General features: G+C 51.1%; 7 protein-coding genes across 7 annotated transcripts; 4 read left to right on the top strand and 3 right to left on the bottom strand.

Annotated features, from left to right (window-relative positions):
• Positions 1-36: 36 nt before the first annotated feature.
• On the top strand, positions 37-2963 carry BJX67DRAFT_371232 (Nse4 C-terminal-domain-containing protein; the record flags this gene model as incomplete). Its single annotated transcript, XM_071031055.1, has 4 exons — positions 37-337; positions 390-1232; positions 1300-1437; positions 2293-2963. The coding sequence occupies 4 exons, from the start codon at positions 37-39 to the stop codon at positions 2961-2963; spliced, it is 1953 nt and encodes a 650-aa protein (XP_070887473.1).
• A 396-nt stretch (positions 2964-3359) lies between these two features.
• BJX67DRAFT_349616 (MARVEL domain-containing protein) lies at positions 3360-4918 on the top strand. The gene is made up of 5 exons (XM_071028764.1): positions 3360-3999; positions 4059-4218; positions 4272-4459; positions 4515-4561; positions 4617-4918. Exons 1-5 carry the CDS (start codon positions 3937-3939, stop codon positions 4636-4638), a joined length of 480 nt encoding a protein of 159 aa, XP_070887472.1. The 5' UTR covers positions 3360-3936; the 3' UTR covers positions 4639-4918.
• Positions 4919-5112: 194 nt separating this feature from the next.
• Positions 5113-7160, top strand: BJX67DRAFT_379875 (LCCL domain-containing protein; the record flags this gene model as incomplete). Its single annotated transcript, XM_071032673.1, has 2 exons — positions 5113-5600; positions 5651-7160. The coding sequence occupies 2 exons, from the start codon at positions 5113-5115 to the stop codon at positions 7158-7160; spliced, it is 1998 nt and encodes a 665-aa protein (XP_070887471.1).
• Positions 7161-7805: 645 nt separating this feature from the next.
• BJX67DRAFT_379874 (putative serine/threonine-protein phosphatase) lies at positions 7806-9183 on the bottom strand (the record flags this gene model as incomplete). The annotated part of the gene is made up of 3 exons (XM_071032672.1): positions 7806-8024; positions 8084-8559; positions 8616-9183. The coding sequence occupies 3 exons, from the start codon at positions 9181-9183 to the stop codon at positions 7806-7808; spliced, it is 1263 nt and encodes a 420-aa protein (XP_070887470.1).
• A 463-nt stretch (positions 9184-9646) lies between these two features.
• BJX67DRAFT_41679 (tRNA threonylcarbamoyladenosine dehydratase) lies at positions 9647-11554 on the bottom strand. Its single transcript, XM_071034981.1, has 3 exons — positions 11488-11554; positions 11006-11387; positions 9647-10935 (listed from the first exon to the last, which is right to left on the bottom strand). The coding sequence occupies exons 2-3, from the start codon at positions 11289-11291 to the stop codon at positions 9680-9682; spliced, it is 1542 nt and encodes a 513-aa protein (XP_070887469.1). The 5' UTR covers positions 11292-11387; positions 11488-11554; the 3' UTR covers positions 9647-9679.
• A 1583-nt stretch (positions 11555-13137) lies between these two features.
• BJX67DRAFT_41490 (uncharacterized protein) lies at positions 13138-13999 on the bottom strand. The gene has a single exon (XM_071034978.1). The coding sequence runs from the start codon at positions 13804-13806 to the stop codon at positions 13324-13326; it is 483 nt and encodes a 160-aa protein (XP_070887468.1). The 5' UTR covers positions 13807-13999; the 3' UTR covers positions 13138-13323.
• BJX67DRAFT_41444 (glycosyltransferase family 32 protein) lies at positions 13999-15862 on the top strand. The gene has a single exon (XM_071034976.1). The coding sequence runs from the start codon at positions 14192-14194 to the stop codon at positions 15278-15280; it is 1089 nt and encodes a 362-aa protein (XP_070887467.1). The 5' UTR covers positions 13999-14191; the 3' UTR covers positions 15281-15862.
• Positions 15863-17091: the final 1229 nt, after the last annotated feature.

The raw sequence follows: 17091 nt of genomic DNA, 5'->3' as shown, positions 1-17091 counted from the left end.
CACGTCTTGTTTGCCAAAGAAACCAGCCTTGCAAGCATGTCGCGGGGTCATCGAGTCCAACCATCACCCCCTCAACGTCGGACGCCAGGTTCTCCCTCAGATAAGGAGAATTTGGAGAGCTCAACTCGCATTAAACGCAGGAATCAAGTTCACAACATGTCTTCTTCAAGGAATAACGCCAAACGTCAACGGCTTGGGGATAGAACTTCCAATATCCAGGGCAGCCAGTCGTTACCACTACGGAAAGCCAGCAAAGACTTCTACGACCCAGATCAAGATGAAAAGGAACGGCGACGTGTACGCAAGGGACTTAGGGATCTGACAAGAGACCTGAACGGTATTTTGACGATAAGTATGTTTTGAGATATCATGTGTTGATGATCGCGCAGATTCTAGGAACGAATATATGCAGGCGGGGAACACCGGAATTCATGATACTATTCTGAGAGCGAACGAGTACTTTCAGGATGTCAAGCAAACGTCGGATGCGACCATCGACTCTCGCCTACTGGTCAACGCCGCCGACTTATCGTACAAGAAAACTGCCGCGCTGGTACTGGGCGACTCTAGCGCGGGAATCGATGTCGACGAGTTCGTTTCAAAGTGTATATCATTTATGCGCGCGGGTCCGGAGGATCCGAACGCTTCCATTAGTAGCACACAGCGGCGACGTGCTCCCCGAAGGACCCATATAGACCCCGATAGAAGTGATGAGGAGGATCAAGGGGATGGAATGAACTGGGACTGGCTAGGGCGTGCTGCTTGCTTCCGCCATAGCTCTCGACCCGCGGTGTCCGGATTTCTCCTCGGTCCGTTGTCAGTGCAGAAGCGTACCCGGCAGATTGCACAGCGAAGAGCAAGAGAGCGTATCGACCCATCCCAGGCCGTGCGACCACAGGAGCTCCGGGAGGAGGACCTAGACAAACAGGAAACATCTAACCTTACCGCTATGTGCACCAGTATCAATAAGCTATTAGGGAAAACGCGGGACCACGCGGAAGGCGTTGTGACCAGGCTTCTAGAGGAGATGGAAGAAGACCCCTCTGAAGAGCAAGTGCAAGAAATCATGGCCAAGCATAATATTGCCGACGATGGCGGTGTGCCGCTATTCAAGTTCTGCATCAATCCCCAGTCATTTGGACAATCGGTTGAGAATCTATTTTATCTGAGCTTCCTTGTCAGGGACGGCACAGTTGGTATTTCAACGGACAGCAGGGGCTTGCCAACTTTGCGTACGACTCCTTGCCCTCTCTCTCGGATTGCAATCCAAGAGTTTATCTTCTAACTCTTGTCAAATAGATCCCTCCAAGCCTTTGGCCCCGAGCGAGGCCCAAAGACAGGGCATCCAGAAACGCCAATCCGTCTTCAGTCTCGACTTCGATACATGGCAGGATTTGGTCGAGGCATATAGTATTCAGGGCTGCATAATCCCTCACCGTCAGGAGGAGGAGCACAATACAGCGCGAGGATGGTATAGCTAGAGAGCGACATTCGCCTTTCGACTTTCTTCCTTTAAGATGTTTGGTGCTCGGATCTTTGATAGCGATTTGGCTGGAGATTGTTATGATATACCCCCTTTTGATTGGAATATTTAATTTTGTGCTTTTTGACTTTGAAAATAACCACTCTTTTCATGTTCATATTTTCCTCACCTTAATAAATAATATTATAATGCTTCCACACCCTTTTACTCAAACAGCAGTTCAGCTACCTTGGGTGGCACCATGCCCCCAATTCCACTAACTATACGGAAGCCATTGACGTCAGCAGTTCACCAACACAGTAACACTTCACACTCAGGACCCAGGCCTTCAACTCGAAGATCATCATCTTCCAGAACACAAACGAACGGCCTCGCCTGTCCTTGTTTGTCATCGTCCACGGTAATTGCTGACATTAATTTCCTGATTATCGAGCGGCTGTGCCAACTTCAAGCCGAGGCGAATCGCAACTGAGATCCGAGTTTGCCCAGCTCCGAGCGCCCGAGTACAAAGAGCTGATGAGCGCTGGCTAAAACCGTGAATCGATTGGTCTGCCTCTTGATTTCTTCATAGTTTCAGGGAAAGGAATCAAAGCAAAAAATCACTAGCCATGGCGCCCCAACTTTTCCCTTCGAACCCCGACGAGGTCATGGTCATCCGAAATGTCACTTCGAATGTGATAACAATGAGTTTACCCTTTGCGCGATTCGGTCGCTTCAAATTCGGCGGACGGGGAACACTAGGTGAGTCAAAACTATCCGGTCGTCTGCTTCAACCAGCCAACCTAGTCGGCTAACTCATTCTCTGATAGTGCGAATGTCATCAGGCTCCATAGCCGTCTTCTCACCCGTCAATCTAACACCCGCGATACGCGAGACTCTTGCCGGTCTCGGCGGCAGAGTCAAGTATATCGCGGCGCTCGACCTCGAGCACCACCTGCACCTAACGGCGTGGAAGAACACATTTCCGGATGCAGAGATTATCGCCCCCGAAGGACTCTGGGAGAAGAGACAGTCAGTTCAGGAGTTCAAAGATACCCCCTTTAAACACATTTTCCGGCAAGCGAACAAAGACAGCCCATGGACGATCTCAGAGGAATTCGACCATGAGTTCGACATTGAATATGTGTATGGGCATGGTTCGAAGGAGATTGTGTTCTTGCATAAGCCCTCTTGTACCGTTATCGAGGGGGACTTGTTGTTCAATCTACCCGCCAGAGAGCAGTACTCGAAGACCGGGGAATGTGCGACATCGGGAATTTGGACGAAGATCGTGAAACCGCTGCTGTCTACGGCGCCGCCGGCGACGTGGCAGAAGAGATTTGCGTGGTATATTCTCTCAAGGTCGGATAGGAAAGCGTTTACGGAATCGATGCGCAGGATTGATAAGTGGGAATTTAATCGGTTGATTCCGTGCCATGGGGATGTGATTGAGAGCGGTGCGAAGGGGGTATTTAGGACGGTGTTTGAGTGGTTTTTGTGAAGGCATCGTGGACGGCACAATGAAAGCTTCGACATCCGGTTGCTGCTTGACTCGCACAAAAAATGAACCCAATGAGGGAGACTTCATATGTATTCATGCCTGTTCGTGTATAATAATTTTGCAATTAGTCTTCGATAGCTGTGCCCCATGGCTAATATGGTGAGCCACCAATTGACTCTCCGGGGTGGTATGAATAAGGTATATGGCGCCCTAGTTTACGCGACGGTGTCCTCTTCGCATGCAAGTCACAGGTATGGCACGATGAGGATACGAAGAAGAGGCTCAAGCTGCTCACTACTTTGCTTGACAGTGGGAGCCCCGGGGCTGGGGTGATTGCGGAGTTGACGGAAAGAGTTATCTCAGTGACGATCCTTACTAGCTCAAAAATGGATTAGTGGTGGAAGACAATCCTGAGAACTTTCGATGATGATGATTCTGGAGAGCATCATGAAGGAGCCAGCCGCTGCTCACAAGCTCGGAATACAGTTCGAGAAGCTCAATGAATTAAACAATGCATCATGGTCTCTCAACTGGGTCGAGTGGGAGCGTTATGGGGCCCCCGCCAGGAAACAAGCTAGCGACCAGCTTGGGTGACGTATCACCGACATTTGCCAGGCAGAACAGTTGACCAGACCCATTTGACGGTCAATCAATTTCCCGGTATGGATTGGTGAACTTCGCCTCTCAACATTGGGCAGATGCGAGGACAGTGCGGGAAACCAATCGGCTCCTGCCAGGCGACGTCATGGCCATGGAATGATCACATTCACCCAACGGAGGGAGGTATACCTGAGGTAAGGGGCATCGCCAGAGAAAGGCGACACGCTGGGGCCCTGCTTATTTAAAGAACCGATGCTTCCCCTCGCCGTTTCTTCCCCAGAGGATAAGCTTCAGTCAGTCCCCATTGCATTGCGGATCTATTCCGCAGTACTCCAGGAAGCCCACGCTCTTGTCCCTGTTATACCCTACCATCATGCCTGTCGTCTCGCGCTTGGTGTCCATCGTACTCCGCATTGCCGAAATAGCCTTTGGTGCAGTACGCTAGATTCCCGATTCAACCTAAATATTCCGCCGACATAGGGCTGACTTGTGCAGGTTGTTGCTGGTATCATTGGCTGGTTCCTTCACAAGTTTAGTGATCTCGATGTATGGCCTGAGCCTCGGTGGATCTACACTGAAGTCGTTGCTGGCATATCCATATTGTTCGGCATAATATGGCTGATCCCGTTCTCGTCGAGTTTCTTCACCTGGCCGCGTATGCCGCTCAGCTCCCAAATAAGCCTCCTGTCTCACAGCTGACTCCGGCAGTGGATTTCCTTATTTCAATGGCCTGGTTTGCGGCATTTGGAGTCCAAGTCGATGCCAACAAGAAACTCAACTGCGGTAGCATCTGGCACTGGGGTTCCATCACGGATGACTCCTACTGTGGTCGGTGGAAGGCTGCACAGGCATTCAGCTTCCTCTCGGCTATTATTTGGATTGTTTCTGCACTCGTGGTTAGTAGCTTCCGGTGCTTAGGATCTTACCTGATATACTGACGGTTTCCTTCAGGGAATCTGGTTCACCTTCCGTGTCAGAAGGCATACGACTGACAGACAGTAAGTTTTTCATTGTCTCGATTACTGTATTCGCTGGTGCTAACTGTGCTGATAGCGGACGCGCCTATCGAGTTTAATTTGGCACTGCGATGCATATGAGTTGATACCCAACTTGCCCGATTGCATCAATAGCGATATGTATACACTCTGCGAAGCGTATACCCGCCGGAATTCTTTACAATTCTCTTACCGACTAAGCCAATATATTTCACGACCTGATTAACTTTATGATGCTAGCTGCGTATTATGAGATATGACATATGATTTGACGAGTTCCTAGTAGTGGTCTCACCCGGATACCCAGTCTATGTTGGAATTTGCCAGCGGTGTTTTCACTGCTCTTTAATTAGCCTCCCGTTATTCAATGAATTTACTATTCATGTATCCTAATCTAATCTATTTTTGTACCTTTGCAAGTATGTTTGGATATAGTTCCTCTGGACTCGGTTAGTTAGTTGGTTGAGACCGAAGATGACTAACTGGCATTGGTGCAACCAACAACACTTTTTGGCTTCTCTGCCTCCTCTCCCCGTCCTCATGGAGCGATAACAATGCCATCACAACGGTCCAGTTCCTCATCGTTTGAGAGAATACCCCGCCAACCGGAGGAATATTTGTTGAAATCTCGAGATGATTCTAGCAACAACCAATCGGTAAATGATACGCGGGACAGCTTCGACCCCGCGCCGGCCGACCTTGAGCAGAGCACAAGTGAGCCTCTGCTCCCTACAGCCTCTCACTATCAAGCCCAGGAGCCGAGGCGTTTCTCATGCACGCTTTCTGGAATCCGGGACTGGATTCATGGCCCGTTGCCGCCGCACAAGTATCGGATCAATCCCTGGCTAGCCCGATGGCAAACCGCGCCAGGCCGCCTTATCGAGCGATATTTCCCCAGCAAGAAATCGAAACTTGCTCTTCTCCTGGCTGCTCTCGCGGTATGGGGGATAGTATTTATTTCGGTTCTGCACGCAAGTGTTGCCGGTCAGGAAATCCTGGGCCATGGGAGTCCCGCTAAGCTTTCTTGCTGGAGCAGACTCTGGTACGATCCAAGGTTCTGATTCAGGAGCTTGAGCTAATCTGTACGTCCAGGTCCAATGCGACCAATTGCGGTCTTGATGGCGATTATTGTCGACCGTTTGATCAGGAAACGTTTGCGTTTCGCTGCCCTGCAGCTTGCTCGTCTTTCATGGTCCTCGAGCCATACTTTGTTGGCCCGCAGGAAATCAACTATCAGAGTCTCGTCATTGGAGGCGCGCCTGGCCCGGACAAGTCCGAGACCGATACAGGAGTCTATCGTGGTGATTCTTCGATCTGCCAAGCGGCAATCCATGCGGGACTGCTCGATGACCGCAAGGGTGGTTGTGGCATCCTCCGTCGAACAGGCGAGCAAGGGAGCTTTCCAGCAGTGGAGAGAAACGGCATCTCAAGCGTCGAGTTCCCTTCTAACTTCCCGCTCTCCTTCACATTTGACACCGGCGATTCTCTGAAAGATGGCGATCTCGAGTGCCAGGACCTCCGCTGGCCGTTGTTCACCTTCTCCGTCATTGTTTCAACATTGCTTTCGCTGGTAATCACATCACCAGCAGCATTCTATGCCTCCATCTTCTTCATCGTCTACTTTCAAGTCGCCCTTTCATCCGACCCACCCTACTCCCCAGACTACTACGAAATCGTCTCAACAGCTCTCGGCCGTTTCCTCCCATGCGCGTTCGTCGGCTTCGCAATCTACTACTTCTCCATCCGCCACACGCTCAAGGATCTGGATGCTCACTGGGACAAGACCGTCCTCTGGCTTGGGCCCTGCTGGGTTGGCGCCTTGAACACTGACACATTCGACAAAATCCCTCTATCCCGCCTCACTCCCCACGACATTCAACAACAACCTGGGGCCATCCCAGCCCTCATAATCATCATCCTCATCCTCTTAACCGTGGCAATCACACAAGCGCTCGCCTTCCGAAATGAAGGCCGGCTCCCCAAGATGCTAGCCGTCTACGGCACCCTTGTCGCCGGGGTCCTCGCCCTCCTTGTCGTGCCCAACATGAACCTCCGCATCCACCACTACATCCTCGCTCTCCTTTTTCTACCCGGCACAACACTCCAGACCCGCCCTAGTCTCCTCTACCAGGGCCTCCTAATGGGCCTATTTATCAACGGCATCGCGCGCTGGGGGTTCGACTCCATCCTCCAAACCTCCGCTGCCCTCCTCGACGGCGCAGAACTAGGCTCTCTCCTCCCCGAAATCACAACATCAATCATCACAATCCCCTCCCCAAATTCTCTATCATTCTCCTTCAAGGACCTCTCCATTCCCCAGGAAGTCGACGGGTTAAGCGTTCTAATCAACGACGTCGAGCGATTCCACGCGTTCAGGACCGACGGCGCCGCCGACGTAAAGATCCCCAATTGGAATTGGACAAGGGTAAGAGAGCACGAACCGGAATATTTCCGCTTCGGGTATATCAAGGAGAATGCCCTCGGTGGGTTTTGGTACGAGGATTTTACGGACCCGGTTACCTGGACCGCGGAGGGGGTGTGGGATACCACTTCTTCTGCGGCGTCTGGATCTTCCTCAACTTCTGGTGCGGGTTCTGGTTGATTTTGGACCATATATTTTTGGATCTTCGGGTAAACTATACGATTTGCTGAATTGGTCTCCAGACGTGTCTATAGTTAGATTGTCTTGGATATAAACTGTTTGGATACATACTCCATCCTCTGGCTTGTGACTACCTTGACGTACTGTTATTCGTACTTGCGGGATTGAATTGTTTTCCAATTCGTAGGTCCGCCAGCCACCCTTTGCTTGGGTACGTAGTACGAGTAGTAGTAGTACCCTATAGTAGTCCGTAAAAGTATCCACGAGTAATTGAATGAAAGCAAGCCATGGACTCAAGGGCAATACTCTCCAACACAAAGATAATCTAGCCGCTCCATAGCCGAAAGCGTGATCCAACGATAAGTGCCTAGCGCCCAGATACAGAAAAAAAAACACCCAACTCCGAAGGCCACGTCCGACCAGAAGTATACCCTCGCCTATCCATAAAGATTAGGCGTCAGTGGCTATCAACCCGTATATGCAGTGCTATACAGTACAAATGTAGTAAAAGCAAGCGAAAAACCACGATACGCCACAGGACCAGAACCAGACGGTATGAGACAGACGTAGAGATGCCAATACTAATATATGGATAAAAAGGGGCTCACATTCACGGTGACAACAGTGATGACGATGGGTAATGGATTACTCTTCCATATAATTCGAGCACCCCACTTGTACGGTTTGCTGATTGCCGCCGTCTGATATGACCAAGGCGGTTAGCTTGCCGCCCTTTACGCAGCCCGAGTCAAGGCCTTTGGTGTATTCTTTTATCGATAGGCCGGATTTGGCGTCGTGGCCGTAGATGGCTGTCATGACGCCAGTCTTGGAGGCGAGGGTGATGGATTGGTGTTTGTTGAAGAGCTGGTTTAGGTGAGGCTGGTTAGCGGACATAATACGAGAAGAGGAAGAGGCTTGTATACCTTTGTCCACTTGGTTCCCCAGTCTCGAGATGAGCTAGGTACGTGTGTTTTCAGATCGATTGAGTGCATGTTCATGACGCTATAAGGATCCTGCCTCTCGAGGTCGACTCCTGGAACGAGACCGCCGTGAACGACGACGACTTGGCCCATGTTCGCGACGGGGCCTACGTTTAGGATGACAGGGCATTCGGCGAGCCACTTGGCTTGGTCGTCACTTAGCTCGCGGGCTAGTTTGCGTGATTCGGCGTCTAGTGGGCGGTACTGGTTGAGATCGTCTTCGCTGAGGCTTGAAGCGAGCAGTTCGTCGCGGAGGACGAGGACCTTGTCTTCGTGGTTGCCGCGGACGCAAGACGCGTTGTATTCTCGGGCGAGGTCGACAACGCCCAGGCTATCGGGCCCTTTTTCGATCAGGTCGCCGGTGAAGATGAGATGGTCGTTGTCAACGTTGAAGGAGACCTTGTCGAGTAATCGCTCCACTGCTCAAGAGCCGAAAGACATCAGCACGAGGCGAAAACAAATGGGGTGCGTATACCAGAATGGGAGGGGGAAACAGTACACTCCGTCCTGCAACCATGCACATCTCCAACAACGACCAGCCTTCTTCGGTTCTCCTCGCCCTCCTCTGGAGTCAGAGTAGCAGGCAACAGCGCCTTATCCAACTCCTTTAACTGAATCACATCCTCCAACTGTGGTACCGCATTCGCGCCAAACCAGCCCCCAACCCTCCCCTTCTGCTTCGGATCCAGCGATTGCAGAAGAATCGAGCTCTCCACTAAATGTGGGTGAAGGTAGTAATGCCATCCGAGCCAACATGAGACCACGAGACCCAGATAAACCACCACGTATCGTCGGAATCGCGGTGCGGTGACGATCGACACGCCCATCTGCACCCATTTTTTCGGGGACTCGGACCGATCCGAGGTGGAGGGGAGGTGGGTGTATTTTGCGCCTGGCTGCCATTCTACGTTGCGGACGTAGTCGATCAGGGGGCGAGCAAAGCGGGTAAGTCGAGAGGGAGGCGAGGACGTTGAATGGTGGTGCAGACCATCATCGAAGGTGTCGGAGGAGGAGTCTCGCCCGTCGTGGTCGCGGTCCGCCATTTGTGCGGGTGAGAGAACCCAGCTCCAGCGGTTCCGTGGAGAGGAAAGGGGTCCAGGCAGGCGGTGTTTTAGGATTCGATTGTGTGAGCACCCATGAGAGAGGGGATACAGAGGGTTTCAATCGGGGATGTTGTGAGAAGAGACTTGTCGACGGAGAGTGAGAGCTGAGTCGAAGAGGGAATGTGTCGCGTGTTGCTATCACCATGGGCAGCACAGCCCGAGTGGGTCTTGGCTGCTTTGGGGGCCCTTCATGACACTCGTGCACAACCCGTCGTTCTGGTTGCTCTCGTCAAGAGGAATTGTCCATCCACCCACTTTTCTGAGAACTCGCGACTATAATTATTCTACGTGGCAGTCTCGTCGGCGGAAGTTTGTCTGTTGCCGTGCAGCTGTATCAGAGTCGGATTCCATCCGATGTACTGCGGTATGAACAGTCAACTCATTGCTGATTGCCAAGCTCTATGCATACCCAACAGTTTCCGAATATACACCATTTTCACCTATATTGTTCATAAAAGTCCATCTCCTCCCTTCGCTGTTTCACTTTCTGAAGGACCTCCTCGCTGTAGAGATCCTCAACCTTCCTTCCACCAAGAAGAACTTCTTTCTCATGGCGAGCTGCTTCCTCCTTGGTCATACATACTAGGTCTTCCGGTTTGAACCGGATGAACAACTGTCCTTGCTTCTCCCACTCTTGATCAGGTTTGAACCCCTGGGGTGGGCGTGCCCATAGGGTCAGGACGAGCCGGCTAGGAAGACCACTCACAACACTCTTGCCTCGCCAGATCTCGTCAACGAGGTACATAACGTCATCCTTACTGATTGGTAGACGGAGCCCAACAGGTTGAGTTCCTATCTCTGCCCTTGTCAGACGTTCGAGGGATACAAGTAGGGCTGCATAAATGGTGTCGTAGAGCTTGTCCTTGCCCTTTCCGCCCATGCTATAGTCCGTCGGATATCCCGAGACCTCGCAAATGACATGATTTGCGAGGGTGTACCCGAACACTGCAGGCATAGTTCCAAGGACTGGGAGAATTCGAGAACGGAAGTCAGGCAGCACGGATAACTCATCCACCTGTCCCTTAGAGAATTCCTCCTCCGCTAATGGCAATAGAGTAGCTTTTCCGGGTCCGGGCTTTTCAGTCGAAAAGACCACGGGAATGCCAGAGCTCACTCCCAGGAGTTTTAGCCGCCTTCGAGTGCTTCGTGAGAGCCGGTCATCCGAGCTGACCGATATATCAGCAATCATGACGCGTGTGGGGTCTGATTTACATCCCGCGCCCATCGAAGATATCACCGGTATCGAATGCGTATGACAGTAGTGCAGCAACTCGACCTTAGACGTAATGTTATCGATACAATCTAATACGTAGACGGGCTTCTGCCCTTTGTCGGCGCCATCCAGAGACCACGGCGCCAACAGGTCATCGGCAGCGGAACCGCCAAAGAGCTCATTCCGGCAATCGAATCTAACCCACGGGACAATCTGCTGTAATCTCCTGCGAATGCAGTGCACCTTCGGTGTACCCACATCGGCTAACGTGGCTAAAGCATGTCGGTTCAATGAGGAGAGCGTGACTTGATCGAAATCGATCAAGCGTATCTTGGAAACTCCAGATCGAGCCAGAGAAGCCACAGCATGCGACCCAACACCTCCACATCCCACAACAATTATGAACGACGACCGAAGTTTTGTGAGACCTTCGTCATTGAGAAAGACTCGGTTACGGGCGAGCTGCTCTAGGATAAGTTCTACTCGCGAGAAGACATTAGCAATCGCTCGGAGTGTATACTGGGCATTTAAGAGGGAATGGCTATCTACCCTCGTCATAGTCGCCTTGTTGCGCTCTGCGCGCAAGAGCGGCGCCTCGTTCGTCTTCCTTGGTCCAGCCTGGTGTTCGAGCCGCAGCACCATATTCATTAAGGCTTTCTGCGCGATGTTTCTCGTCGACTTCTGGAATGGACTCCTTCAGCTTTTTCACAGCCTCGCGTCTCCTAAATTTTTGGAGGCCGAGTATCGCACTGGCAGCCACTACTCCCGAGAGCACAGCCGTCACCGCAAGCTGGGCTTGGTGAGAGTTGCTTTGCCGTTGGATCCAAGACGCCATCTTCTAATCCTCGTAGGTTGCTCGTCTTCAAGTGGCTTGGCTGCGCCGGTGTCGGTCGATCAAAATCGATCAAAATCATTTGGCGGTACGAGGAATCTATCCATGGATGTTAGCGAACAGAAGGCAAAGAGCCCACCTGACAAGGCGTCGAGGCTTCAAGAATGAGGAAACGATCAATTGAGTAGAGGAGACCCACCATTATACAGCGCAAATCATGAAATCTCATGCAGTTGTAAAATAAGGTGTCAAACAGTTGCGCCGCTTCGCAAGTGCAAATTGATGACATAGTCGGTCACGTGAAGTCGTCGCAGTTTATCTCGGTCGGATTCGCGCCATGATTCTTCCTTCCACGACGAACCAGAAGGTGAGCCAGCTCTCAGCTTTCGCTTCTCGCTCCGGTGATATCAGTCTTCGAATTCGGGACTAACCCTCTGTGATACAGGTTCAGCGGACGACCTTCGCTACGATCCCAATGACGATACCACATCACAAGAGCTTCTCATGACACCTTGATAACGGACAATCCCGACAAATGGAGATCATCCTTCGCGAGGCTCCCGGCAACCGAATGGAAGATAACATTTGCCTAAGTGTGAATGATTGAGATTTGAACAGAGATCCAAGGGATTCGCAGCCGGTTTTTCCCTTCCTCATCCGGCACGAATGGGTGACGACAAATTGTTTCCCGACGCGCTATTTGTATTGGTTTCCAGTGATTCGGCCCAAAAGCTGAGCGTGTACTGTTGGGGTTCAGTGTTGCACAATGCATACTCATTGGCGGCGGATGTATCGTTGAGGTTATCGTCCATACTTTCTGCTCCCGTTCTATGCCAATGAAACTTTGGTTTATGTTTTTACTTGAACGAATGACCCTCCCTGTAGTCCCCTCAAATGTCTGTTTAGTTTATCGATCAATGTCTGCCCGGTGATGAGGAATATACCAAAAGCCAAAGTTGTATGATATCCGGCCTCAAGTGTATCCGAGATGATGCACATTCCGGCATGGAAATCAATGAGAACCTGAGAGCTAATCTGAGGGCAGTGACATGATTGGTTTTCGTTTTTTACTTTCGCTAGACAAGAAAGCAAATTTATGTATCCAGGGTTTGTTTTACCATCGCTACCAGTAAAACCTGTTCTTGGGTGCCTCCTTCGCTCAACAACCTCGAAAAACACACTCAAGTGCAAGCACAATGCCAACGGTAAGCACTTTTACCAAACGTCTCACGACTGATAGCAACGGGTATTTATATTTTGGACTCGTTTGGTCCATCTTTTGTCTCTCACGATACCGCCGCGCCGGGCGCAACACACGCGAAACGAGAACATAGTCTGGAGGCGCTTTCTGGGTCTTATTCCTGGGCGCTCGATGCCGCCGATGTCCTAACAAATTTTTCTAACCAAGGCCACGGTTGGAGACCTGGAGACGTTGCACGACACTGGTGCCGTTTCGCACAGGGATTCTCAAGCGTATGCGTCGAACTTGATCAGGCCCGTTCCAGACTCGAAAGCTTCTCATCGCCTCCTTGTGGGCCTGGAAGAAACAGGATTTTGCCTCGACTCCTAAGCCGCGACGAGTTGCAACTGATGGTAGCATTCGCGCTGTGATCGTCAACCGGAGTTGATGATCTTTCGTAAAGTCTGGGTGAGTTGAAGCCATGATGATTTGAAGAAACGAGAGCAAGTTGCCTTGAGGGCGAGCCTGGACAGGCACAGGAAAGGAAGCCCCACTGGGATTGGCAGGGCGCCATGCACGTTCCTTGGACACTTGGAAGAATCCATCAAAATTTACGAAAGCCAAGCCGGATCAACAGCGCTAGGCTCCGGTGCGGCTTGCAGCGCATTGGATTTTGAAGACAGGCTGTCAACTTCGGATGGGCGAGGCGGTTTCTTCGAAGCGCGTGAACAACCCGCACCCCAAGATGAACAGTTCAGGATGATTGGTTCATAGGAAGACTGAGAACTCTCAGTCGTCATAGTCTAGACTCTCGGAGTCTCGGTAGTGGGCCTTGTAACGTTCAGTTGCCCCGTCTCAAGATTCAGGTTCACTCGGTACATGGCCGAAAACGGCGGTCTTGGCAGAACTGGGGACGCAAGATACAACGTCGGGGGAAGAAATCCGAGGCACAAGCAGCAAGCTTGATGGCGGACATCGGGCGACGTGAGAGAGAGCCCAGGAACCGAAACCCAGTTGATAAGGTGTTTCAACTGGAGGTGATCCTAACCCATTGCGGTGATGAGTGACATTGCCACAGAGGCGAACGCCGCATTTCACAGGGTATAAAACACTTTTGGCCCCTGAACTTCGTTTGAAACAACTCTCCATGAACTGATCCCAGAAGGGCGACTTCGACTCTGGAGTCCCGAGGCGGCATCTTATCAGGACCCTGGGCTGGGCTTTGCAGCTTCCACGCGGTGCGGCCGCCTGAAATTCTCCCGCCGCATTACGACAGCACTCGGAACACGTTACGAATTTCTTCACACCATTTCTTCTTTGCCTCGCTCGCTCCTCCATTCCTTTCTTTTCGCTCCATGCTGCAAGTCAGTAACACTGTTTGATCTGTGCGACCGTCTATTGCTGGTCAATTGGTCCTTTATCTTGTCGATGGACAAAGCAGCCTGACATCATCAGACACGCTAACAGAATTTCTCTCTGTTCGATCGCGCCCCAATCAGCCTCTATTTCCTCCCGTTTCCTTCATCAGTCCAAGAAAAGCAGATATGTGTGGCCCTCGGGCGGCCATTCGGTGAATGATACTGGAGAAATTCCTCATCCGACTATCCGGAATTAGAGAAAATCGACCTAGTTTGCGCTCTGCGAAAAAACGCTGGTTGGACGTCGATCCGCGCAGTGTTCCTCCACCAACGGAGTACGGAGATACTATCGCAACTCAGCAGCGATGCTCACATTCCGGAAGGCGCTTATCATAGCCGCCGTTTTAATTACCCTCATCCTCTTCCTCCGGTCATCCCACTCATCCCCGTCTGCCCTCGCCTCATCGCCAGACGCGGTTGCCTACGATATTAGTCAAATAACAGAAGAACAGCGACCCAGTCAAGATATCGATTCTCCACAGCAGCCATTAAAGCAACCGCCTCCACCACCTTTTGCCCCATTGCGTGAGCGATTGCGGTACCATTTTGCTTACGATTTGGAGAGCAAATTCCCGGCTTATATTTGGCAGACATGGAAGTATACACCGACTTCTCTGTGGTTCGGTCAAGACCTGCGGGAACCGGAGGCGAGCTGGACTGAATTGAATCCTACCTTTGTCCACCAAGTCATCCCGGACGATACCCTCCACCACCTGATTAAATACCTCTATGGCTCGATTCCCGAGGTGTTCGAAGCGTTCGATTCCTTGCCTCTTCCTGTCCTCAAAGCCGACTTTTTCAGATATCTGATTCTTCTTGCGCGCGGGGGAATCTACAGTGATATCGATACGACCGCTTTGAAGCCTGTGGTTGATTGGTTGCCGGATGGACTTGATCTCTCAACAGTAGGATTCGTTATTGGCATTGAGGCCGACCCAGATCGACCTGACTGGCAAGATTGGTACTCCCGCAGGATCCAATTCTGCCAATGGACCATTCAGTCTAAACCTGGTCATCCGATCCTAATTGACATTGTGAGCTACATTACGGAGGAGGCTCTGCGAATGAAGAAAGCTGGTATTCTCAAGAAAGGGAAGATGGATAAGACTATTGTCGAGTTTACAGGGCCCGCGGCGTGGACGGATGCCGTGTTCCGGTATTTCAATGATCCCGAGTACTTTAACATTGAGCCGGACTCTACTCGGAATATCACATATGAAGATTTCACCAACCAAGTCGAGTACCAGAAGGTCGGCGATGTCGTGGTTTTACCCATCACTAGCTTCAGTCCGGGCGTTCAGCAAATGGGAGCTCAGGATATAGATGATCCCATGGCGTTCGTTAAGCATGATTTTGATGGTAGGTTGTGTCGAGCCGTTGGTACCCACGGATAATCCAAACTAACAATTCCGCTAGGAACTTGGAAAACTGATCCTTCGCTCTGAAAATCTTACATACGAACCCGCTGAACGACCTTAAATCAAAGGACCAATCTTGATATCAATCATGTTGGTCCAAAAGCTTCGAATTCGAAGGCCATGATTGACAAGCTACCTGCCATACCGCCACTCGTGCTATTGCAGATTGGAAAGCCATACTATCCTTTTCACAACCCGTACCATGCGATTAGACAGGCTGGATCGCCTTGTCAATGACGGGATCTTGCGCATGACGAAAAGTGCCTGCAGGGTAGCTTCTGTGCTCCACAGCCGCCGAATGGCTGCCGCGGGTAGAAACTTGCGCTCGACGCTCCCTCCGCCCACAGGAAAGAAAGTTACTCAGAGTGTTTAGGGCTATAGCGCCCTTCCGGGATCATAAATAGTGGATGCTCATCCCATCGCCTCGGGCTCCGTCCCGAAATATTCATACCTCTTGTATATCTATTTCTCAATTCTTCTGTGTCTTTTTTAAACTATTGATAGACGAACCTAATATCATGCCCGCCCTGATCAAACTTCCTTTATCCTGGAGATCTCAACGTAATTTTCCGTGGTTATATAAACTTAAGCTCAATTTCAGGGAGGGATGACTCCAGGGCTAGGGCTAAGTAGCCACGCCTGCCCAATCTGGCGGTGGTTGCTGCCCTAGCTGTAAGGCCAGAGAGATATGTTTCTGGCCATCATCTGGCCCCTCTCACTCATTAATCGATTGACGCTCCCAAGGAAACAGTCGCATAAAAGCGTACAGAAGGTTTTGAGCAACGATTCTTTTCCATGCACTCAAAAAGAATCGTTGCTCAAAACCTTCATCCAATGGATAATTCAATCTTGTTCAAATTGGACAGACACATACATTATCAATTTGAGGCCCCTCGACATACAACTGGACGCTGTGGACCAACCGTCTTCCCTCTCGATTGATACCCAGCTTTTATGCCTCTGCTATTCGGTAGCAGACGCTTCTTCTCCCCTCCCCTCTCTTCCGCTTTTCGCACGCAGCTCTAACCAAGACACGGCAAATGCCCGTGAGCGCCTTGTAGACAGCGTCCCGGAGGTGGCCGGCCAAGCCAACAGTGAAGAGCTCCTGCCTCGGGTCCCGAGCAATTGGGTATGTCCAAGACCAAATCGTTCCTGATCGGGGGCTGATTGTGAGAGGCCTCAGCAATGACCCGTATGATCCTGATTCCGGCGATGGATGCTCATAGAGAGGCTGAATTCCTGATGACGATGACCTTTAATACGGAACAGCGGTGTAACATCAGCGTTCCTACTGCTCCGAAGTTGTCGTCGATAGGTAAAGACGCTCAATGGCTTGAGACGCGCTGCGATGTCGGAGCGAATATCGAAAACTTCGAACAAAACTTGGATAGATTCGGCAGGGACCGATGGTGAGAAATTCCTGAACGGGGAGTGCCCGTAATCTGGATACTAGCGTGTACGATCTGGGGTTTTATAGTATGTATCAGAGGCGTATTGTATGTCTTGCGCCTGAGGCACAGCGGCCAAGGAAGATGGAATATGTATTATCCCCGGACGACGACATTGGGTGTCCCTCGCTCCGTTGGAAGAGCGTATACGACGGTTTCGAGAGATGAGGGTGTTGAAATTGCTAAGGTCAAGTAGACCGTGCCCCACAGTGAAGTTTCAATATACATACTCCGTACCAAGGTATGCATCAGATAGATCTCCCTGAGACCGTGAAACACCACGAACATGCTCTCTCATCACCCGACTGGAGCTCATAAGAGCTTCCGAAAGTCCTCATC

This window comes from Aspergillus lucknowensis (genome assembly GCF_044049455.1).
Source record: "Aspergillus lucknowensis strain CBS 449.75 chromosome Unknown BJX67scaffold_13, whole genome shotgun sequence".
NCBI lineage: Eukaryota > Fungi > Ascomycota > Eurotiomycetes > Eurotiales > Aspergillaceae > Aspergillus > Aspergillus lucknowensis.
This window is presented reverse-complemented; position numbering and strand designations above follow the sequence as displayed.